Here is a 23858-nt window from a genome sequence, read left to right on the forward strand (position 1 = left end):
TTTAACTAAATAATAAGCTCTTTGATTGTAGAAATCATATTTCACATCACATTCTCTGGCCTTTGTAGTACTTAGCACTTGGTAGAATTATATGTAGTAACTATACCTTGTCTAATTGCAGGGCAAGTGTCACCAATAGCAAGATACCTGACTGGGGCAGGAGAAATGCTATACAGGGGCGCCTGGGTGGCTCAGCTGGTTAAGCCCCCGACTCTTGGTTTCGGCTCAGGTCGTGATCTCACAGTTTGTGGATTTGAGCCCCACGTCAGGCTCTGTGCTGACAGCACAGAGCTTGCTTGCAATTCTCTCTCCCCTCTCTTTCTCTTCCTCCCCTGTGTTCTCACTCTCTCTCCCAAAAGAAATAAATTTTAAAAAATTGAAAAAAAGAGAAATGCTTTATAAACATAAGCTATATCTGTTTCTGCTCTGTAGCTGTCTTATTTCCATGAAATTATGTATCCTTTGTTAAGTAAATTAAAAAATATATAGCAGCTTTGTGTGTGAGTGTGTGTGGGGGGGGGTCTCTTTCTTCTAATCTCAAATATGTATGTGTATTATACACCGTGCTACATATGTTTATATTAAACATGAAAAAATGTTAATTGTAGATTAAGTGAAAAAGTTGACATTACAAAACAAGATAAATACTGTGCCTGTATACACAAATACTGTGTATGTATGAAATCTGGAAGGATTTCTCCCTCCACCCCCTAACAACCAAACAATAAAATACTACCTCAAATTTCTATATATTAGTATAGTTTACCAAGAACATTCAGCTTACTTACTTATGTGAGATAAATAAAGGGTTTCTGGGATGCCTGAGTGGCTCAGTCAGTTGAGCGTTGCATTCTTGATTAAAGCCCCGGTCATGATCTCACGATTTGTGAGACTGAGCCCTGTGTTGGGCTCTGTGCTCACAGCACGGAGACTGCTTAGGATTCTCTCTCTCTCTCTCTCTCTCTCTCTCTCTCTCTCTCTCTCTCTCTCCCCTCTCTCTGCACCTCCCCTGCTCGCTCACTTGCTCTCTCTCAAAAAAATAATAAACATTAAAAAAATAATAATAAAGGATTTCTTTTATACAAGTTGAACTTAGGTTAAATGAGAGAATTTATATTTAAAAGTCTCTCCTTTTACTATGGGACATTTCAGTGTTTCTCTATTTTAAGTATTTTAGTAGACATTTGGGTTATAGGGATCATTCTAAAATATAGCCTGCCCTTCTTTTCTTAATTGAAAATAGTGCTAGTGGTGATCAGAGGGGTATTGATTTAGACAAAGTTATATTACCACAGACAGGTAGATTAATGAAAAGGAGTGGAGGGCCCCCAAACAAGAACACTTTTATCTGACAACCGCAGGTAGAAGGGATCAGCCCCAAATTTATTATCTCTGAAGCTTGGGATGGTATATGGGGATTCATTGTACTATTCTCTATTTTTGTATATGTCTGAAACTTTCCACCATCAAAAAATAATTTAAAGACATAACTTAAAAAATACAGATACTTTTCACAAATCAATAAAAATATGAGACATTGTAGTAATGTGAACTAAGAAATATTAGACCTTTGTGCAAAGCATTGTAAAATTTAGTGATTATTTTCAACATAAATGGAAAGAGATACTACTGACACTAAAAGTTACTTCTTTTAATTGTGTTATTTTTTTTAAATGTTTATTTATTTATTTTGAGAGAGAGTGCAAGTGTGAGCAAGGGAGGGGCAGGGTGAGAGGGAAAGAGAGAGAAAATCCCAAGCAGGCTCCGCACATGAGATCATAACCTGAGTGGAAATGACGAGTCAGATGCTTAACCGACTGAGCCACCCAGGTGCCCCAACACTAAAAATTATTTTTAATATGGCATTTCTCCAAATGGATGTCTAGATTCATTGAGGTCTCATTAGAACCCATTAGGACTTTTTTTTTTTTTTTGGTAGAACTTTCATAAGCTAATGCTAAAGGTCATGGGCAAGTACAGGGAATCAAGAACAGCCGTGGTGTTCCTTAAAAAGAAGAAAGATGCCACACTTTTTATAAAGCTGTAATAATTAACAGAATGTTAATGAGGAAATAGAAAAACCAATAGAATAGAGCCGAGTCTCAAGAATAAGGGAAAATTGATGACTGCAATTCTAGTTCTGTCATATTAGTCAAGTCAAATGATTTATTTTTTTAATTAAAAAAATGACATTTTTAATTAAAAATTTTTTTAATGTTTGTTCATTTTTGAGAGACAGAGCGTGAGTTGGGGAGGGGCAGGGAGAGAGAGGGAGGCACAGACTCTGAAGCAGGCTCCAGGCTCTGAGCTGTCAGCACAGAGTCTGACGTGGGGCTCGAACCCACGAACTGTGAGATCATGCCCCGAGCTGAAGTAGGAGGCTTAACAGACTGAACCACCCAGGTGTCCCTCATGGATTTATTCTCGGGCTTTAATGAAGAGGTTTTGCCCTGAGAGTGAGACTCAGTTGTAAGTGGCATTTATAGCCAGCATCTCTCAATTGTATCTTTTACTTGTATGCATTAGAAATTGTTGTTATCTTTCAATTCTGAAAGTTCTGGAACTCGTGGGCTATCCCTTTTCCTTTCAACCCTGCTTGTAGCTAGTTCTTTTCTGAGTTCATCTTTCTCATGTTTTGTTAAGTGCAGCTAATAGCATCCAGGGCTAGTAACATACTTTTCCCAGTTTCTTTGTATAAATCCGTAAGTTCGTCAGTCACTTCATCTCCTTTCCAAGTGATTGCAGGCAGATGCTGTTTTGCCGCTGTATTCTATGTGTCATCATTTTCCAGCCTTCAGTAACGGTTTGGTGCTGCTAAATTCTAGTGCCAGTGTTACATATGTTGTGTATTTGTTATGGAAATAGCCCATTCCTGGTATACATTTCTGTACCGGGTTTTTCTCAATAAGGCTGCCATAACAACTTCAACATTTTAGTGCGTTAGTACAGTAGAGACTTATTTCTAGCTCCCATGTTAGCTATAAGATGTCTTCAGTTCTGAGGTTCCATTAAGTGTGTCTTACTCTGTGTTCCAGGCTGAGGAACAGCCCTATTTTGGTCTTAGGTTGTTGGGAAGTAAAAATGCTGAACTATGTAGTATCTCTTACGTCATCTTCTCAGACATGGTGTGGGTAACTTGCCATTGTATTTCACTGGCCAAAGCAAGTCTTAAGGCCAGGCCCATGTTCCTTATGACAGGGAGGAGTTTGTCTCTAAGGGGTGGACGGTGAGTCACCAGGGCCAAGAACAGGGATGTATAGTGTCACCCATAGGGAGAGGATAGAAGAATTGAGGACAACCATACCACCTGCACATCCACTTCTAGATAGTGGAATGTTTTTCAAAGTGCTGAGTTCTTCTATGAAGATAATAAACATTTGGAATTATCAGTCTATAAGTGACTGTGAATAATATCAGCCAGGGAGAGGGAAGAGAGTGCTAGAAACCTCGTGGAACAGGCATCTACAAAAGAGACTAAGGATGAACAGAGGTAGGAGGGAAGAATAGGAAAGAACATGTCCTAAGCTCTTGTTATAGAACCATTTCCACTCCCAAAATTGTTACTTTTTTTTAAAAGAAAGACTGGGGGTGCCTGGGTGGCTCAGTTGGTTGAGTGTCCGACTTTGGCTCAGGTTATGATCTCACGCTTTGTGGGTTCGAGCTCTACGTCGGGTTCTGTGCTGACGGGTCAGAGCTTGGAGCCTGGAATCTGCTTCAGATTCTGTGTCTCCTTCTCTCTGACCCTCCCCTGCTTGTGCTCTGTCTCTGTCTCTCTCTCTCAATGATGAATAAACTTAAGTAAAAGAAAGCCTGAATGCAAATGTTTTAAATATATCCAGTTTGTACCATCACAAGACCTAATTTCCAAATAGCATAAGAAATTGATTTAATACATGTTTGTTTGTATTGCAGAGATTTGCCACAATATGGGCAGAAGCAGTGGCAGTCCTATTTTGGAAGAACTTTTGATGTTTACACCAAACTCTGGAAGTTCCAGCAGCAGCATCGGTAAAGGAATTTTATAGTTACAGGAGAGTGAAGGTCCATTTTATGTTAGTCCCACTTTTGACCTTTTTATCTCTTGGTGCATTTTAATATATTTCCTCTTCATGACACAAATGAAAATGAATTGATTTTTTTCCTTTTTATTTAAGATTTTAAAATGTAATGTTCTCATCTGATTTTTAAAGACAGTGTCATATCTGAAATGGTTCAGATTAACTGTGACATAGGTAGGCTGATTCATGGTTTCATTCTAATGTAGGCATTGTTTATTGGTCAAAGCTATTTGGGGGTGTTGCTTTTAATTTTCATGAGCTTAGCTCAGAACGGTTTCTTTTCATATTTCAACTTACTTTAAATAGACATTTAATACTGCTTTTTGAATTTAATTGAATGATGATGTTGAAACCTCATGAACAATTCATGAATTTGAATTCTGAATTGGGTGGTATTTTATCCTATTAAATTTACAGATTTGGTTATTTTTGGAATTTATAGTCTCTTATTTCTATTTTCTTATCTCCTATGTAAAACAGACAAGTCTTGGATAATCGGTATGGCTTGAAGCGGTGGCAAATAGGGGAAATTGCTTCTAAGATTGGGCAGCTATACTACCATTATTAGTAAGTGAATTGCATATGGAAAAAAATAAAGCGCTATCCTGGTTTAAACACAGCATGCAGAAGTATACTTACTTGGTAGGAGGGAAAACTAAGGAGGTACAAATGAAACCCCAGATCATAGTAATCAAAACAGTCTTATGAAATGATCTTCCATAATCCAAGTAACATTATTTGCTTAAAAGGCTTACCTTCCAAACAGTTTATTTGGGCAGACGCATTTATAACTTAAATGATTATGATCTCCGTTTTAGATAAACGCTTCACTTAAATCTTAATACATAACTTGTATGTTTGAATGAGTGGTTTTGGGGGGAATACTTTAAAACTCATACTTGTAAGATATATCTAAAAGGTTTTGTGAAGCAGATAAAGATAATTTTGATTATATCCTTAGTGATGAGTCAAGCAAGGAAGAGCACTCCTTTTAGGAATCTAGGTCTCATAAAGTAATATCAGTTATACCATAAAAAGCTTGGACTATATAGAACTTCTTCCTCTTCCTGTCTTTTGAGATACCATCCATCATTCCCCTGTTAAAATCACTCTTTCGGGTAGAATATTTTCTTAAGAAGTCCCTTGTAAAACTAAAGATGTTAGAGAACTGAATACATCGCCCTCTGAAGGTTCACATTGATTAGCGCATTTCTGAGTCCTGTGAGAAAAAAAACTGAAGAAATGAACCAAAGGACAAATGACTGTGTATGGATTTGGGGAAGGTCATGAAAGATGTAACTGGGTGGGATGCTGTTTGGAGAATCCCTTCAAAGAACAAAAATAATATGTACTTTGGATTGCCATCAAAAAAGGCTTGGAAGCAGTGGGGAGGTATTTTTTTTTTTTTTTTAATTACCATTATTTTTACACATTGTAAGGGTGATGTGATGATTGCTTTGCTGATTCAAATTTAGTTTAGTCATTCCCATCCCCTCGTGTAGAGGAATAGCAGAGGAATGAAACAAGTATTCATCATAAATGGTTTGAGACACTGTCAAATATGAAGATTTTTTTTTTCCATAGCCTACGCACATCTGAGACCAGCTATCTGAATGAGGCTTTCTCCTTCTATTCTGCAATCAGACAGAGATCATATTATTCTCAAGTCAATAAAGAGGACAGGTACGCACCTACTATGTTTTTAGAAAGAGATAAAACACTCAGAATTTTTAGTCTGTGTGGAAATTATGCAGAGAAGCACACATTTGTTTATAACTTTTATTCATTTGAATGGGCTTTATTGAGTGCCTTACAATGTACTAGGCCTTCTTAAGCATACAGAGGTATGTTACCTAAAAGCAATAAATGTTATAATATATGTTTAGCAGATGTCACAGTACCTGAGTGGAGTCAGAGCACAAAGAAGGGGTTGATTGTTTCTATATGAAAGATTAAGGCCACACAAATTCTCATAGAAAAGAAACAACTCCAAAGTGAGGCTTCGCTGATAACCTTTGTCCTTTTTAGCCTGGGTAATTTGAATTCATATGCATTCAGAAGCCTGTTGACAGCTGTCCATGGGACTAAAGAAAAGGCTGCCGGTGCAGTTTACGTTGTATTTGATAAACCCGTTATGTTACAGTTGCATAGCTGTAGGAAAAAAAAATCAGATAGAAATCATTCATTCCAAATAATAATCTATTGAGCACTTACATATCTGGCAGTGTGGTAGATGCTTGGGTGGGAGAAGAAGAAAGAAAAGAAGGTATACAGGTGTTCTCTTTTCCTTTCAGAGGATTATCTTCTCATGGGAGTTACAGACATATTTGGGGCCCAGGTAGACTGGGATGTTAATTCCAGATGAAGACGGAATTGCTGAACAAGTCAGGGTTCTGCTGGAGAATCTTTGTGACTCGTATTCCCGGAATTGTTAGAAGAGAAAGTTCAGGCGTAGTAGATCTGAATGTTCTCCCTACTACCGGCAACAGAACTCAACAGTTGTTATACAGTGAAAAGATTATATTCTCTTAGCAGTAGAAGAGAACATAATTTTGACATATTTTTCTAGAGAACACTTTGTGGTTTGGCTATCATAAGCCTTCCAGCTAAACAGCAACATGTTTTGGAAAGCCCCACTCTTGTAAATCCCCTTCATTCTCTAGCAGATCCTGTTCAGGCTTGTCCAGAGGAGGTTGCTTGATACAAGCAAGGCACACAGACGCTAGATTCTCCATTTCCCCCCGAAGTCGTCACCGTGCTTCACTCTTCCATCAGAAGATCCGTTAGTCACCTCTCCTTCAGATTTTCTTATGGTTTCCTTCACATATTTTCACTACAGTTATATTTCGTCAGACTCCCACCCGCTTTCTTTCTATTCATGTTGTACAATTTGTCTGAATTCTTGGTGAGATAAGTTTTACTTCTAAAAATACACAGAAGGGCTATATGATATCTTCTCAGTATGAAAAAGACATATAAGGAAAGAACTATTTTAAGCAACAGTGAAACACCTTGTATAATTCACATTTCTGCATTTTCTAATTCACTCAAAGGGAAATTGGCCTTGGGCCCCTTGGCTTCAAATCCAGCAGTTTCATTTATGAAAATCACTTTCTGTCCTAATAGCAAATGCCACATATGAATGGTTTTCCTGTGCTGCCTCCTAGAGCAAGGCAGATGAACAGAGGCAGGATTATTTGGAACCAGGATGACAAAATCTCTTGCCTTAGGCCACTAAATTAGAATCAAAGGACAATCCTGTGTGCAAAATCTTGCCCTTGTTCGCTGTACCTTAGGAAGGACTTTACTCAGTTGGTAGGGTTGTTTGTTTCTTAGTTCATACAGAGCAGGGAGACAGTCAGGGTAGCTATTAGTGACAGCTGCTAAAATCAACAGCTGGTTGATTAAAACTAAGAAGTAACAGTATTGCACAATTTCACAATTGCTTTAAAAGCAAAAATCTCTCCTCAAAGGGCAACTGCTCTCTGCACTGTCTCAGTACCTAAGGACTGTTAAAGCCAGAAGTCACGGTACATTTCAGCAGTCACCAAAGTGACTGCCTGTCACTAAGCATAAACAAATGCTCATTCCAAGGGCCCATCCTATTTAGTAGAGGAGACGTTGCCACATAATCACTTGTCCTAGGAGCCACAAACCCTGACTAGTATTGCAAATGGCTAAGGCTCAACCTGGTCGGAGTTAGATGTGTGGGGATGGTGAAGTTTCTGAGTACCCAGAAGCCTGGGGACACATTGCAGTTAGCCACCTCGGAAAATAGTGTCTCAGGCAAACATATAAAGAGTCAGTGTTTTAGAACTAGTGGGCCTGGCAGGCTGGACAGAGCTACAATTCTGGAGTGCCAGAATAACTTTGTCAAAAGATCGTGATGTCAACTTCAGCGGTGACAGTGTTGGAAGTTTTACGTTGTGGGAAACGTGAATCCAAACTTGAGAACCTTGGCGCTTCCTAGTAGTGTTTATTGGGAGGATGTGATGTGGACCTTTCCAGTGTGATTCATTGGATGATTTGTTTCTTCTACAGTTTCATGTGTTATCAGGCAGTGGGCTGTGGGCCTGCCTGGGACAGCCTCTCGTGTGTATAAGTGGACAGCACTGACTTTTTTTATCTGTGCTTTGCTGCAGTCCAACACAGTGGTTTCCAAAATAGAATACATCCACCTACTTCTGTATGTTTATTTAATACAGGGGTTGGCACGCTGTGGCCTGTTTCTGAACTGTCTGGTAGCTTAGAATCCTTTTTATATTTTTAAAGTGTTACGAAAACAGAAAAATATGCTACAGACACCATATGGGCCTGCAGAGCCTAAAACATTTACTGTCTGGCCATTTACAAAACTTTGCTAATCCCTGGTTCAGTATGTTTGTGTAATCTGCATTACCTAGTTGTATCATCTATGATATAGATTCATAGAACCTATTTTATTTTAGCAAAACATTAAAGGAATTGTCTTATTAGTATTTCAACTGTGAATTGACATCATCCTACAAATTTTCCTCCTACAAATTTTCCTCCTGTTTTGAATTCCACTTCTGACAATGTGGCAGGCTAGATAATCTAAAATACTGTTCCCCAAACACCTAGAGATGCTGACTGAACAGATCACCTGTCCTTTTATTTTCTTCTTATTATTATTTTTTACATTTATTTATTTTTGAGACAGAGAGACAGAGCATGAGCAGGGGAGGGTCAGAGAGAGAGGGAGACACAGAATCCGAAACAGGCTCCAGGCTCTGAGCTGTCAGCCCAGAGCCTGATGCGGGGCTCCAACTCACAGACCCAACCGACTGAGCCACCCAGGCGCCCCTCACCTGTCCTTTTAAATGGACAGTTTAGCTGTCAAGAAAGTAAGGAGAATCCTCAGATTATCAACCCTGTGACCAGTGCTGTGACAACCTTACAAGAGAGTGTTTGGTTTTGGTGATGGGAAAGAGCTAGTAAGGTTTTCTTTAGGAAGAAGAAAATTGAAACCAGAAGGAAGGGGTGATATACAAGGATTGGTAAGAAAAAAGTTATCCCTTTGTTTCCTAAAAATCAGGGACTTCATAAGACAATAATTTTAAGGATGGCTAATTGAGGTTATCAAGATAAAACGGGGCCAAATTCTGGATAATAATAACATGAAAGAAGAAAGAAAGTCAAGAATTAAATCATACCAATAAGATCCATTTATTGTTCAGAAGAAGCTTAGAGTAAGTAAAGTTTGCTTTTTAAAATAGTAAGAAAAATATTTTTAAATAACATAAGGAGAATGTGTAATTTCTAAACAGGTAGAAGGGGGAGGAAAGTGAATAATAAAATTATGATCATTACAATAAAAGTTAGGGAAGGAATGTGTACTAAAAAAAAAAGTATAGTTAGCACAAAAAACAAAGTAGGAATAAATCCAAGTACACTGGTAATCATAGTAAGTGAAAGTGGTCTAAACTTCCTAGGTAGAAGTCAGAGATTATCAGTATGCCTTTTTTTCTCCTCCCATCACCCCCTCATGAGTATGCCTTTTAAAAGAAAATCCAGTTATCTAGTGTTTACAAAAGATTTTCCAGAGTTACAAGGTACACAGAAAAAGATAAAGTAGATACCAAGGGAAGAAATGCCGCGATAGATAGAGAGATAGAGATATATTTAAGTTTATTCATTATTTTGAGAGAGAGAGTGAGTAGGGGAGGGTCAGAGAGAGAGAGAGGGAGAGAGAGAGAGAGAGAGAGAGAGAGAATTCCAAGCAGCCTCCACATCATCAGCGCAGAGCCCCACACGGGGTATGAACCATGAACAATCCGTGAGATCATGACACGAGTTGAAATCAAGAGACAGATGCTCAACTGAGCTACCCAGGCATCCCGAAATGCCACTGTATTTAAGGCAAGAGAGCATTATTAAGGACAGAGGTTTATTTCATAATGGTAAAAGGAACAACTCAAAAAATATAAAAATTCTATGGGGTACCTGGGTGGCTCAGTCAGTTGAGCGTCTGACTTCCGTTCAGGTCATGAACATGCGGTTCGTGAGTTTGAGCCCTGCGTTGGGCTCTGTGCTGACAGCTCAGAGCCTGGAGCCTGCTTCAGATTCTGTGTATCCCTCTCTCTCTGCCCCTCCACCGCTCACACTCTGTCTCTCAAAAATAAAGATAAAAAAACCTTTAAAATATATATATATATATATATATATATATATATATATATATATATACATAAAAATTCTAAACTTTTTTATATGCCCAGTAATGTAACATTATAATAAATAACAAAAATTAGCTTATTTTCTGGGAGAGATTGATAAATGGCCCAATATATAAGGAGATTTTTAATGTACTATATTTATGAATCAGAAGACACGAAATGAGATTTATGTAACATAATTAAAAACTTGTTCTAATGTGCTTAAAACTGCCTACAACAATAAGCAAATGCACATAATTTTCAAGCTTATATGGGACTTTTGTGAAATTGACTTATACCTGACATAAAACAGGTTTCAATTATTTTCAAGTGTATGATATCTAACCATGGTGCAGTGCCATGAAAAATTAAGAATGACAACATAGTTGTCTAAAAAAATCAATAAATCTATCAATTAGTAGACACATTTCTAAATAACTCCTGGGTCAAAGAGGAATTTTTTAAAATTTTATTATGGAAAATGTCAAACATCTATAAAAAATATACTGTCGTAGGGTTATTATAATTGTAATGTAGGCTGTGGAAATTAGAAATATCAGGTTTGTGGGGCGCCTGGGTGGCGCAGTCGGTTGAGCGTCCAACTTCAGCCAGGTCACGATCTCGCGGTCCGTGGGTTCGAGCCCCGCGTCAGGCTCTGGGCTGATGGCTCAGAGCCTGGAGCCTGTTTCCGATTCTGTGTCTCCCTCTCTCTCTGCCCCTCCCCCATTCATGCTCTGTCTCCCTCTGTCCCCCCCCCCAAAAAAAAAAAGAAATATCAGGTTTGATATCCCTCATAGGGATGAGTATACAGGTTCAGGTGTGAAGAGCTACAACATTGATTGTAAATAGCCTTTGATAAGTTAAGAGTATGGGTTGCTACTCCTAGCAACCACTAAAAGAATAATAAGGTAGAAGTATAAGTAAGAAACTGATAGAATATATAAAGTAGAATACTAAAATATAATTAACTGAAAAGAGCACTAGAAAACACAGATGCAGAGGGGCAAATGGAAAACAAACAGCACAGGGTGGCTCAGTCACTTGAGCATCTGACTTCAGCTCAGGTCGTGGTCTCGCGGTTGGTGGGTTCGAGCCCTGTGTCGGGCTCCTTGTCGACAGCTCAGAGCCTGGAGCCTGCTTTGGATTTGGTGTCTCCCTCTCTCTCTGCCCCTCCCCTGCTTTACTCTGTTACTCCCAAAAATAAATAAACATTAAAAAAAAAAAAAAAAGATGGGGTGCCTGGGTGGCTCAGTCGGTTAAGCGTCTGACTTCGGCTCAGGTCATGATCTCACAGTTCATGGGTTCAAGCCCCGCGTCGGGCTCTGTGCTGACAGCTCAGAGCCTGGACCCTGCTTTGGATTCTGTGTCTCTCTCTCTCTGCCCCTCCCTGGCTCACACTCTGTCTCTCTCTCTCAAAAATAAATAAACATTAAAAAGAAAGAAAGAAAGAAAGAAAGAGAGAGAGAGAGAGAGAGAGAGGAGAGAGAGAGAGAGAGAGAGAGAGAGAAGAGAAAGAAAGAAAGAAAGAAAGAAAGAAAGAAAGAAAGAAAGAAAGAAAGAAAGAAAGAAAGAAAGAAAACAGCACAGAGGCACCTGGGTGGCTTAGTTGGTTTAGCATCTGACTTACTTTTGACTCAGGTCATGATCCCAGCGTCGTGGGATCTAGCCCCCAGCCTCCATGCTCAGCCGGCAGCGTGCTTAAGCCCCTCTCTCTCTCTCTCTCTCTGTTTCTCTTTGCCCCTCTCCCCCACTTGTGCTCTCTTTCTGTAAACAAAACAAAACAAAACATAAAGCACTGTAAGAGATGCAAACCCTTAGCCAAAGCAACAGTAAGATAAAATGTAAATGGTCCAAGTACCTGAGTCTATGAGGCAGACACTGTCAGAGTGGATTAAAAAGCTAACTCTACATTGTCTGCAAAAAATGGGTCAGGGCATCTGGGTGGCTCAGTCAGTTAAGCATTCGACTCTTGGTTTCAACTAAGGTCATCATCTCACAGTTTGTGAGTTCGAGCCCCACATCAGGCTCTGTACTGACAGCCTAGAGCCTGGAGCCTGCTTTGGATTCTGTCTCCCTCTCTCTGCCCCTCCCCTGCTCACACTCTGTCTCTCTCTGTCTCTCAAAAGTAAATAAATAAACATTAAGAGAAAATGGGTCAAAGTGAAAAGTCACAGGAACTTGAAAGTAAAGGAATAGAAAAAGACAGGGTATACAGACAGTAAGCTTAGGAAAACTGGTTTGATTGTATTAATATCAGAAAGTAAGTTTCCAAAACAAAGAATGTTTGTCCTGGAACTCTTTTCACCTCGTATTTTCCTGCCTGTTGTCTTCTACTCTTTATCATCTCACCTTAAACATCGCTCTCTTTAGGAAGCCTTCTCTGTGAGCTCAAATAGCATCCTTTCTCCTCTCAGTGTACTTATTCCACTGTGTTTTAAGTGTCTGTCTGTCTCCAGTACATTTTAGGTAGTTTCCTGTCTCTGAGATCTATGAAGAAGAGGCTGTGTCTATATTTGTTTGTCTTAATCATTTCTCTAGCACTTAACCAGGGTGCTTGATGCATCTAAGTTCTCAGTGGGTATTTGTTCAATGAATGAATTTGTGAATGAACATAATGAATCTGTGAGTAAGAAATGTGCTAAATGCAGCTGTAGGCTATATGCAGAAATGTTTGTTACTGTGCAAAATAGGATCAAAAAAAGTTTAAAAGCTGTCAGAAAGTTGGAAAAATCAAAGAGCATGTTTTCTTTTTTAATCTAATGAGTAATTTCCCATTTATCTGCCGTAGACCTGAGTTGGTCGTTAAGAAGCTTCGATACTATGCAAGATTTATTGTAGTTTGTCTTCTTCTCAACAAAATGGATGTTGTGAAAGATTTGGTGAAGGTAAATGTACTTTAAAATTATTAAAATCCTGGGGTGCCTGGGTGGCTCAGTCATTTAAGCATCTGACTCTTGATTTCGGCTCAGGTCATGATCTCACAGTTTGGGAGTTCAAGCCCTACATCAGGTTCTTTACTGACAATGTGGTGCCTCCTTGGGATTGTCTATCTCTCTACTCCTCCCCCATGTGTGTGTGCACACGTGCTCATGTGCACTTCCCATGTATACTCTGTTTCTCTCACTCAAAATAAAATAAAAAGAAATCATTATTTTAAAAATAAATAAATAAAATAATTAAAGTCCTACTCTGTAATTGTGTATGGATAATTTTGCTTTTTTAAAAATAGATTTAAGATAAAAATAATTTTAGCATATCTAAATTTAGTATATCTATATCTAAAACATTCAAAAGTGTGGTAACTTCGGACAAGGGTAATCTAAAAGAATATTCCTGCCCTCTTCATATTTCAGATACACACTAGCGAGAGACAGTTCTCTTAATTCTTTGTTTTTGTCCCGTAAGCATGTTTTACATCTCACCACACATCAATGGATGGTTGCAAAATGCAAACAAAAGTTAAAATAACCGGTTTAAGAGGAAATAATTGAAAGGTTGGGTCAAGAATAAACATTTAATGTTTTACAAAGGTATTGCGAATGAGTTTGGGTTTTTCCATCCTTTTACTGTGTCTGCATCGCTGTCCTTTGTTACCTCAGGTAAATTAGAGGTGGGTTCACTTAATGTCTCTAATTATTCACACCCCGTTCCGGTTGCACTCTGCAGTCAGCCAGCTGTTTCCACAAGATACCTCTTAAATTTTGGTACTCAAGTATCACATGTTAGTTTTGACAAGTCCTTCTCTGTCTTCCTCCACCTCTAGTTACTAATAAGACTGTTTCCAAAACACAGTATGATATGAATCCAAAGAAAATCATCTAGACAGTCTTTGTTTTTAAGCATTAAAAGCGTGGGGTTTTACCTTCAATAAATTAATTGCTGATGTAGAATTGAGTAGATATGAGTTGCTCTGGATCTTTATGAAGATCTTGTTGATGTGTATCATTCTGAAGTCTTTTATTTTAAAGCAAAATAGTTTTCTTCATTTTGGGCTATAATTGGGACCATATATTGATAATAATCAAGCTTCTTTTTTTTATAATAATCAGGCTTAACTATATCAATTTCTGTCAAGAATATGGTACAATATAGCAATCTATTTGTATGTGTATTTTCCCCATAACTGTTTTTCTTTGTGAAAAATTTAAAATCAGGAATTGTCAGATGAAATTGAAGATTATACTCACCGCTTTAATACGGAAGATCAAGTGGAATGGAACTTGGTGCTTCAAGAAGTAGCAGCTTTCATTGAGGTCAGTTTTTGACAAGAGAGATTGTCATAATTATGGAGAAGTAAATACCTATGTGGCATATGTTTTTATTGTGTGTATATGTCAATAAGAAGGAATAATTTATCATGTTGACGTTTTGCCTTGGCCATCAACTACTCCTTTTTTTCTCCAGGCGGACCCCGTAATGGTATTGAATGATGATAATACCATTGTTATCACATCTAATCGCCTTGCGGAGACAGGAGCACCATTGCTGGAACAGGGCATGATTGTGGGACAGTTGTCTCTGGCTGATGCGCTCATTATTGGTAATTGTAATAACCAGGTAAAGAATTGGGAAGGAATTGTGCTTAAAATTCAATTTAAAAAATAGTGCTTATTATTACAGAATTACAGATTAACATCACGTAATTACTGTTTCCTTGTAAATATCCTAAATCCATTTGTGAGGAAATGTTTGATTAAATAACACAGTGTCCACATATGGGCTGTATTACAGGCATTTAAAGGTTTAGAAAGAATTTGTAATCACAGAGGAAGATACAGTCATGATATAGTAAGTAAAAGTAAACTTGGTATGGAGATATGCAAACAGAATTATTTCATATCTGTTAAAATGTCTGTATACATATATGCACAGGCAAAAGGACTAGGAAGAAATTTACCACTATCATAAAAGGTTTATCTCTGAATAGCAGAATTATAAGTAATTTTTATTTTCTTCTTTACAACTTTCTAAATCTATATATTACTTTTACGGTCAGGCAAAAAAAAAAGAATTATTTCTAAGCATATTTGTCATAGCAAATTTCAGATTTTTTTGGTGACAGAATAGTTCCATGATGATGAGGATTTAATGTACTAGAAATGTAAATTTACTGGAAATTATGGGATATCAGAAAAGTGTCAAGTGAATACATTTTTCTTTTTTTTTTAATTTTTTTTTTTAATGTTTATTCGTTCTTGAGAGACAGAGCATGAGTGTGGGAGATGTAGAGTGAGAGAGGGGAGACACAGAATCTGAAGCAGGCTCCAGGCTCTGAGCTGTCAGCACAGAGCCCAATGTGGGGCTCAAACTCACGAACCGTGAGATCATCACCTGAGCCAAAGTCAGACGCTTAACCGACTAAACCACCCAGGCGCTTTGAATGAATACATTTTTCTGTATGCATTATTTACACAAGTTTTAATTTTGTATCCTTCTCTTACACTTTTCATTTTTGTTACTGTTAACTTTTTCTAGTACTACTCCAGTTTTAGCTGTTAAAAGCCATTGGTTTGCAAATTTAATTTAAATTAAAACATTGCCTGCCTATGGGCAGAAGACAGAACAGACATTTCTCCAAAGACATACAGATGGCCAACAGACACATGAAAAGATTCTCAACATCACTCATCATCAGGGAAATGCAAATCAAAACTACAATGAGATATTACCTCACACCTATCAAAATGGCTAAAATCAAAAGCATAAGACACAAATGTTGGTAAGGATGTGGAAAAAAAGGAAGCCTCTTGCACTGTTGTTGGGAATGTAAACTGGTACAGCTGCTTTGAAAAACAGTATGGAGGTTCCTCACAAAATTACAAAATAGAACTACACTATGATCCAGTAATGGCATTACTGGGTATTTACCCAAAGAATACAAAAACATATTTTCAAAGGGATACATGCACCCCTATATTTTTTGCAGCCTTATTTACAATAGCCACACTGTGGAAGCAGCCCAAGTGTTGATCAATAGATAAATGTATAAAAAAGAGGTGGTATATATATACAATGGAATTTTCTTCACCCCTAAAACAGAATGAAATCTTGCCATTTGCAACAACATGAATGGAGCTAGAGAGTGTAATGCTAAGTGAAGTAAGGAAGTCAAGGAAAGACAAATACCATTTGATTTCACTCTTATATGGAATTTAAGAAACGAAACAAATGATAAAAGGGAAAAAAGAGAGAGAGACAAACCAAAAAAAAGACACTTAACTATAGAGAAGAAACTGATGGTTACCAGAGGGGAGGTGGGTAGGGAGAAGGGTGAAATAGATGATGGGGATTAAAGCATAAATCATGATTAATAATAATAATAATAATAAAAAACATTGCCTACCTGAAGTTCTATATAAGTATTGTTCAGGACAGAAAAAGATGCGGTCTTAAACATTGTATAAGGCCAAAATGTACTGAAGAGGTTATGAAATACGGGCCATAGCCATATTTCAGCAGGCTGCCTTGCCAAAAAAAGTTGTTTTTGTTTTTGTTTTTTTAGCATTTTTTTTAAGGATGCTAATATAGGTCTTGTTGTTTACATGACTACTTTTTATGTTTTTAAAAATACCCGAGGAAATTGATGGATAAAGATATAAATAAATGGAAAGATACATGATAAAGCAAATACAAAAAATTTTAATGGTATAGAATTTAGATGATACAATGTATATAATTCTTTTAATTTTCTGTCTTCTGAAATTTTTTATAATAAAACACTGGGGAATAAATTACCCAGTGTCATTAAGTACAATGAATGTCAGGAATAATATTATGATCAGACTTCTAGGTCTGTATACTGTATTAATGGTAAGTTTGTTTTGCATGCAGGTTAAGTTTAGTGAGCTGACTGTCGACATGTTCCGGATGTTACAAGCCCTGGAAAGGGAGCCAATGAATTTAGCTTCCCAGATGAATAAACCAGGAATGCAGGTGATCTTCTCTCCACATTTGCAATTTTGGTAACACCATCATTGCTTCTGCTCCTCATGGAATGCTGTTATTCAACAAATGCCATGCATGCAAATAAAGAACTCTCTCGATGAGGCACAGGAGAGATAAGCACAATAACAGTAACATGGAGTAATAAAAAGATATTTGATGAAGAGTATAGTAAAAATAGGCATTGATAATTCATCTGTCAAAATCAGCCTGTATGTGTCTTGTTTTCTGTGTGTGAATATAGGAATCAGCTGATAAACCTACCAGACGAGAAAACCCCCACAAGTATCTACTCTACAAACCAACCTTCAGCCAACTCTACACGTTCTTAGCAGCATCTTTTAAGGTATATATGATCCAATACTTTTTATTGTATGGGGGGAAGTGTGCCCTAAATAGAATCTGAGAGTCACTCTTTTCTTTGAATATTTGAGTCAAGAATGTAGGTAAAATATGAAAATGAAATCTGCATTCAGTATACCTAATCACAACTATTTTAGGAATGGAAATTGCTTATGTTGTTATGAATGTTCCTTACCATTAATTAACGAGAGTATTGATTAATTATCATTCTTCTTTCTCCAGGTTTTTATTACTAACCTACTGTAGATATAACAGTCAGATTGCACAGGCATGTTATGTATTTAGGCAGCTCTGGGAAGCCCTGTGGTCATCTGAAAGAACCATGAGAAGTAGTGAATTCCTCCCAAAGTTTATGTAGAGGAAGCCATGGGCAGGAGTTTATCTTGTAGACCCATAGTCAGGATCTTTACTTCACCATTTCAAGGTTTGCCAAGAACATTCTCTAAATGATGAAATTTTTAAGGCAGAAAATGTCTTCAAAACCTTGGGCAATAGTTATAGATTATTGATTCATATTGACTCTTTGTTGTATAAACAGTTATGAGTTGAAACCAGCAAGAGTGACTGTCCTCTTGGAGAAGACAGTGATACCTTACATTAGGTTCTTGTCCCTGCAACTTTAAAATGTCAGGAACTTTGAATAAAACTGTTTTTTGTTTTGTATATGTGATTTTCTTTAATTTCAGGAGCTGCCTGCCAATAGTGTACTTCTGATTTACCTGTCAGCCACTGGCGTTTTCCCCACAGGTCGTTCTGATAGTGAAGGTACAATAAAGGAATGCTCCCTGTCGTGAGCAGGGCTTGAATTCTCTTTATTTTCTACAAGATGATGGCCCATAGCCCACAGACCATCCCAAGCTTTCCAGAGAGGCTTCCAGATTTAAAGCCTGGTCTCTTTGTTGAATTGACAATCTTGTAGATACCCCAGTCTATTTTATTTGCTGAAATATTATACTTTGAAGTCCACGAATCATCAGCAATTCATATACTAAATGCATGCCTCATTATCAAATTTGCCAAAGGCACATATATATTTGTATACATATGGAATAACTGAGCCTAATTTTCTACTTCACATCATTGAATTTTTCTGGGCCGTTAATGTGTCAGGGAATCTGGTCAGCGGCTTCATTGTGGCTGAAAGTCTTTGTAGAAATCAGTGCATTGCTGTAACTGTGAAAGTTCAAGTCCTTGTCATGATTTTGTTTCTGTCCTTTATTTCGTTTTATGGATTCAACCTGAAGAATATTGGGATGCTATTTCAGAATGAAAACTTTTTAAAACTATTCAGAATATATGAGTCCAGAATATATGAAATTGGTCAGAATAGATGAGTAACTTGAATGTAAATTAGGCAATTAAATCTTTGGACAAAAAAAAAAATTTTTTTCTTAACATCCTTAACATTTTCCTCTTCATCTGTTTGTTGAAATTGGCATTCCTTTATACAATGCATGTCCCTGCCATCTTCCTTGCATGACGTACAGGTCCTCTTAAAGTGTTAAAATGAAAACAAAACAAAATAAATCTCAATGTCTTTTCATTGAAGTGATTTTTAAGGGGCAAAATATAATACAACATTAAAAGTTACACACAATCATAAACTACTTTGAAGTTTTTTATAATAAAGCTAGTAATTTTATTTTTAAATAAATGGAAATTTTGTAATTTTTTTATTTATTTATTTTGAGAGAGAGAGTGAGCGAGCGGGGGAGCAGCAGAGAGAGGAGAGGAGAGAGAATCGCAGGCAAGCTCTGCGCTCTCAACACAGAGCCCATCGTGGGGCTTGAGCTCACAAACTATGAGATCATGACCTGAGCTGAAACCAAGAGTCGGACACTTAACCGACTGAACCACCACAGTGCCCCTTTTTCCATGTTTTATAACATAAACTGTTGAATCAGGTTTTCTGAGCTCCCATTTAACATATTGACCTCTTCTTTTCCTTTTTTTAAAGTACAAGAGGTACTAACTAAATGGTCCTTTGGGAGAGATGATTCCTAACATCCCATAGCTGTTCCATTTAGACAAGAGTTCAACTAACCAATGTGATCAGTAGGAAAGGCTAACTTTAAAACCGAAAGTACAGTGGCTGACATAATAGTGATAATAACAGATTTTTTCACACACAGAAATTTGGCATTCCTTTTCTAAAAATGAAGTGTTTATCAATGAGAATTTTCAAGTCCCACTCAAAGTTTTTCCCTAAATTTTATAATTGGTGGCTCACTTAAAATTACATTTAAGAAATTATTAGGTCTTCTTTCTGCAACTTTCTCACTTAGATAATTTGGTTGAATGTGAGATTTTGATTTTGCTTGAAATGTAAAGATCATTTTGAACATCCCAGCCCTCCATCCTTTTTACTACCCAGAATGAGGGGGTGCAGTAGATTCTTGTTTTGTTTCTCATTATCTTCTGTTTGAAGAACTGACAAATAATTAAATGATTTTTTTAAATGTTGAAACAGGCAACATGCTGAAATCATTTAAATATTGCATTAAACTAAGATGTTAAATTTTAAAATGTTTAAAATGTTTTGTGATTATCTTCCACTTGTATCAATCAGAGATTCACACAAGACCTTTGAATTTTGAGCATCAGATCAATGTTATTCTCCAGCTGAAGTCTAGGATTCTTCCCTTGTTTTTATAGGTCCTTATGATTTTGGCGGAGTACTTACTAATAGTAACCGGGATATTATAAATGGAGATGCCATCCACAAACGAAATCAGTCCCACAAGGAGATGCACTGGTATGTATTCTGGTGTCTCTCCTTATTATGAAAGTAAATGTCTGTTGTAGAAAACATTAAGTGAATGGGGACTTTTTTTAGTACTAGAAATATTCCCTCAGTATAACACGTATTTGGGTTCTAGCAATATTTCAGGCTCTGACTATCCTAGGAAATTAGAATTTTTGGCTGTTCTTTGTTTTTAAATTTTTCATTCAGTATTATATGTCAGGCACTATTCAGTCATGGGGATATGTCAGCGAACAAAATTAACATTCAAGTTCGAGGAGATTTTACGTGTATACATAAATAATATGTCAAGACATGATACATGTTAACATCCATGCAAGAAGCTTTTTTAATGTAAGAGTCTATTGTTTAGATATAGTATAAATGAACTTAGGTGTATGATTTTAAGGAAATTTCACCTATGAATGTTCACTCTTTTTCTAAGTACAACACATTCACTGCTTGGGCCATTATTGGCTCTAGAATTTTTCTAGCTGAGAGATAGCAATTTCTTGTTACAAAGGAGACTGGACTTGTCTGAAACTGCATTTCTAATCGCATTTTACACAAAAATGTTATAGCTGTTCGTATTAATGAGAAAGGGAAGACGGAGAGGGAGATATTTCAAATTATGTGTATAGTAACTAAGATTCCTCCAAGCCATATGTTTGTGCTTTCATTGACCTTAGTTGTAGATGATTTATATTAGAAAAACTTATGTTTGGGGCACCTGGGTGACTTAGTCGGTTAAGTGTCCGACTCTCGATTTCGGTTCAAGTCGCGATCTAGCGGTTCGTGAGTTCGAGTCCCACATCGGGCTCCACACTGACAGTGTAGAGCTTGCTTAGGATTCCTTCTCTCTCTCTCTCTCTCTCTCTGTCTCTGTCTCTGTCCCTCCCCAGCTCTCTGTTTCTCTCTCCCTCAAAGTAAATAAGCTTTTTTTAAAAACCTGTATTATTTCAAAGAAAAACTTACATTTGAAACATATTGGTTTGATGATGTTACTCATTGACACATCATTTTACATATTTATGTTTACATGTGCATTAATATTTTTACACATACACCCATTGTCCAGTAAGCTACAGATAAGAGAGCATGGACAAAATTGTTATCTTTTCCTATGCACTGGCTCCCAAACGCATATTGTGGAACTTCAGCCTTTGGGTGCCATAGGTCTTCTGTGGGCCAATGAATCTATACATTTAACAAGCACCCCATCTGATTCTGATGCAGAGGCACAGAGGAAACGTAAAGAATAGTAAAAGGAGAGCCTGTGCTTATTACTGCAATGTTAAGATACAGCTTGAAATATTAAATATCTTTAAAATAAATACATTGAAATACAAATCTGGTTGTGTTAGTACATCCTGTTTTCAGAACATTTTCTTAGAAGGAGCTTTTAAATACTAACCCAGCACCTAAATGCTGACTTGTGGGATTTTCCTATTGTATGTTTTGTCCATCTGTATATCTGTTGACTTCTCTTTAGCTTGAATATTCCTGTATAATAATGATCTCTGAACATTTTTCTAGATAAAACTGCTAACGTGTCTATCCCAGTAAATAGAGACGTGTTTTGTCTCTTGCTGAGTTAATCTTTGTTTTTTGCTCAGTGCCATGATGAAAAGGAGATGTGAGCAGACCAAACTGAAGAATGAGATTTCTGAAACCTGGCCAGTTTAGTTGTATAGTTATTCATCGTTACCATTGTTTTGTTTTCCCAGCCTTCATCCTGGAGACCTCTATCCTTTCACAAGGAAGCCACTGTTTATTATCGTGGATTCATCCAACAGCGTTGCATACAAGGTGAGTTCCATCAGCACCATTGTGCATGTTAGACATTATGGCACCGCTCCAAGGTAACCAGTCTTAACATGTGCCTTTTTATTTTGCTTTATTTTTTTACATTTTAGCAGTTTGTATTTAGTCTTTCTTTTCTTTTGAGGTTGTGCATGCTAGTCAGGATCTGGTGCTATGAATAGAAACAAGAAGAAAACGCATGAATGGACACTCAGTGGAAAATAATAAATCCTCCTGCAGGAAAAAAAAATTCAAGATTTCCAAGATCTCTGGTGGGAGGTTTATTTTTGTTATATAACCCAGAGTAATTTTCTTTTATAGGAGTAGGAGTATACAGGAAAGTTTTATTTTCTAGTTTTCAAACGTTTCTCCTTTTCCACACTGAGCTACTATAGTTTAAATGAAATTTCTGTTCCATCTTACATAGTCACAGTCTGAATATCAACATAAATTGTTTTAGACGCACTTTTTTTTTTTTTTCAATTTGTGACACTAAGTAAAAAAAGATGGCCCTGAATGCTGAAATACGTAACAGGGAGCTAAAGTGAAAAACTTCTGGTTTTATATTTTGCCTTGAAGCAATGGGTTTCAATGACTGTACAAAGAATGTCCATAGTGAAACACTTTAAAGTTGGATATTAGAATTCAAACTACAGTAATTTACAGGAAAATGAAAACAGAATCTTTAGAGTCCTTTGTATGTGGTTGGAATATTTCATTAGTCAACAATATGTTCAAAAATATGCTAGGAACACAGATCTGCCAATTAAAACTATTTCTGTTGTGGGTGTTCGTACAATTAGATAGAGAAGCAAATATTAGTAGATTTATTTTAGGAGAACGAGGGAAAAAATGTCTGCTAGCCAAGAGATGACTCCAAACATATGTTTTCTATCTAATTTTTATGTTTAGTTTCACTTTTTAGAGTTAGTGTCTGAATTTCAAGAGTATCCAATCCACCCTACATTTTCAGCATATATCCTGCTACCCATTTTGTCAAGTTTCACAACTCTTGATGTTTAGGAAAATTAGCTGTCAACTTTATTGAATCATGTGTGTGTTGTTGCTTTTAATCTTTGAGGGGATGGGAAGCTGCTGAAGGAAAGAAAAGGTTTATTGTCTACCTCATTCAAATCTATAAAACCAGAAGAGTTTTGTGCCTTGACAGAATTCAAAGGAAGCATTCTGTGACCTTGTCAATGACAAGGAATCATTTGCTACAGTTTAATGATGTGACAATATGTTGATGTACTAGGTCCAGTGTATTACTGAATATGATCTAGCATGCGTTTAGAGTATTTTAGCAATCTATTAATTTCCCTCAATTTGATTGGATATTTGATACCCCCTTTTATAATCTCAAGAATATCATTCATTGTATGTGCCTGCTATTTCCAAAGTGCTGTTTGGGTACAGAATGGGTATTGAATGCAGATTTTTATTTTTATGTTATTTTATTTTTTTTAATGCTTATTTATTTTTCAGAGAGAGAGAGAGAGAGACATCATGAGTGGGGGAGGGACAGGGAAAGGGAGGCACAGAATCCTAAATAGGCTCCAGGCTCTGAACTGTCAGCACAGAGCCCAACGTGGGGCTTGAACTCAGGAACCATGAGATGATCACCTGAGCCAAAGTCGGACACTTAATCGACTGAGCCACCAAGCGCCCCTTGAATGCTGATTTTTAAAAACACTATTGTGCATAGTTGGAAATGTATTTCCCTAATTATATATCATGATTTCATTTGAGATTTCAGTATTCTGATACCCAGAA

General features: G+C 37.1%; 1 protein-coding gene and 1 long non-coding RNA gene across 9 annotated transcripts in view; one reads left to right on the forward strand and one right to left on the reverse strand.

The window, feature by feature from the left end:
* LOC113592871 (uncharacterized) overlaps positions 1 to 6734 on the reverse strand; it is a 45345-nt gene extending 38611 nt beyond the window's left edge. The window contains exon 1 of one of the 2 annotated variants that reach the window (XR_008290941.1): positions 6273 to 6728. This is a non-coding gene — a long non-coding RNA (uncharacterized LOC113592871). Of the gene's footprint in view, positions 1 to 6272 lie in introns of both variants that reach the window. The other variant, XR_003412856.2, reaches the window with a different exon arrangement.
* SCAI (suppressor of cancer cell invasion) overlaps positions 1 to 23858 on the forward strand; it is a 148876-nt gene that overhangs the window by 83894 nt on the left and 41124 nt on the right. For 6 of the 7 annotated variants that reach the window (XR_008290940.1, XR_003412855.2, XR_003412854.2 and 3 more), the window contains 11 exons: positions 3913 to 4008; positions 4539 to 4625; positions 5643 to 5741; positions 13023 to 13119; positions 14389 to 14487; positions 14639 to 14791; positions 17066 to 17167; positions 17421 to 17522; positions 18226 to 18304; positions 20195 to 20294; positions 22010 to 22091. Coding sequence is in view for 4 of the 7 variants with exons in the window: in XM_027035099.2 (XP_026890900.1) it covers positions 3913 to 4008; positions 4539 to 4625; positions 5643 to 5741; positions 13023 to 13119; positions 14389 to 14487; positions 14639 to 14791; positions 17066 to 17167; positions 17421 to 17522; positions 18226 to 18304; positions 20195 to 20294; positions 22010 to 22091 (1096 nt within the window). In the remaining 3 variants the exon portion in view is untranslated. The remainder of the gene's footprint in view (positions 1 to 3912; positions 4009 to 4538; positions 4626 to 5642; positions 5742 to 13022; positions 13120 to 14388; positions 14488 to 14638; positions 14792 to 17065; positions 17168 to 17420; positions 17523 to 18225; positions 18305 to 20194; positions 20295 to 22009; positions 22092 to 23858) is intronic. The other variant, XM_053204622.1, reaches the window with a different exon arrangement.

The sequence above is a fragment of the Acinonyx jubatus genome, chromosome D4 (genome assembly GCF_027475565.1).
Source record: "Acinonyx jubatus isolate Ajub_Pintada_27869175 chromosome D4, VMU_Ajub_asm_v1.0, whole genome shotgun sequence".
Lineage (NCBI taxonomy): Eukaryota > Metazoa > Chordata > Mammalia > Carnivora > Felidae > Acinonyx > Acinonyx jubatus.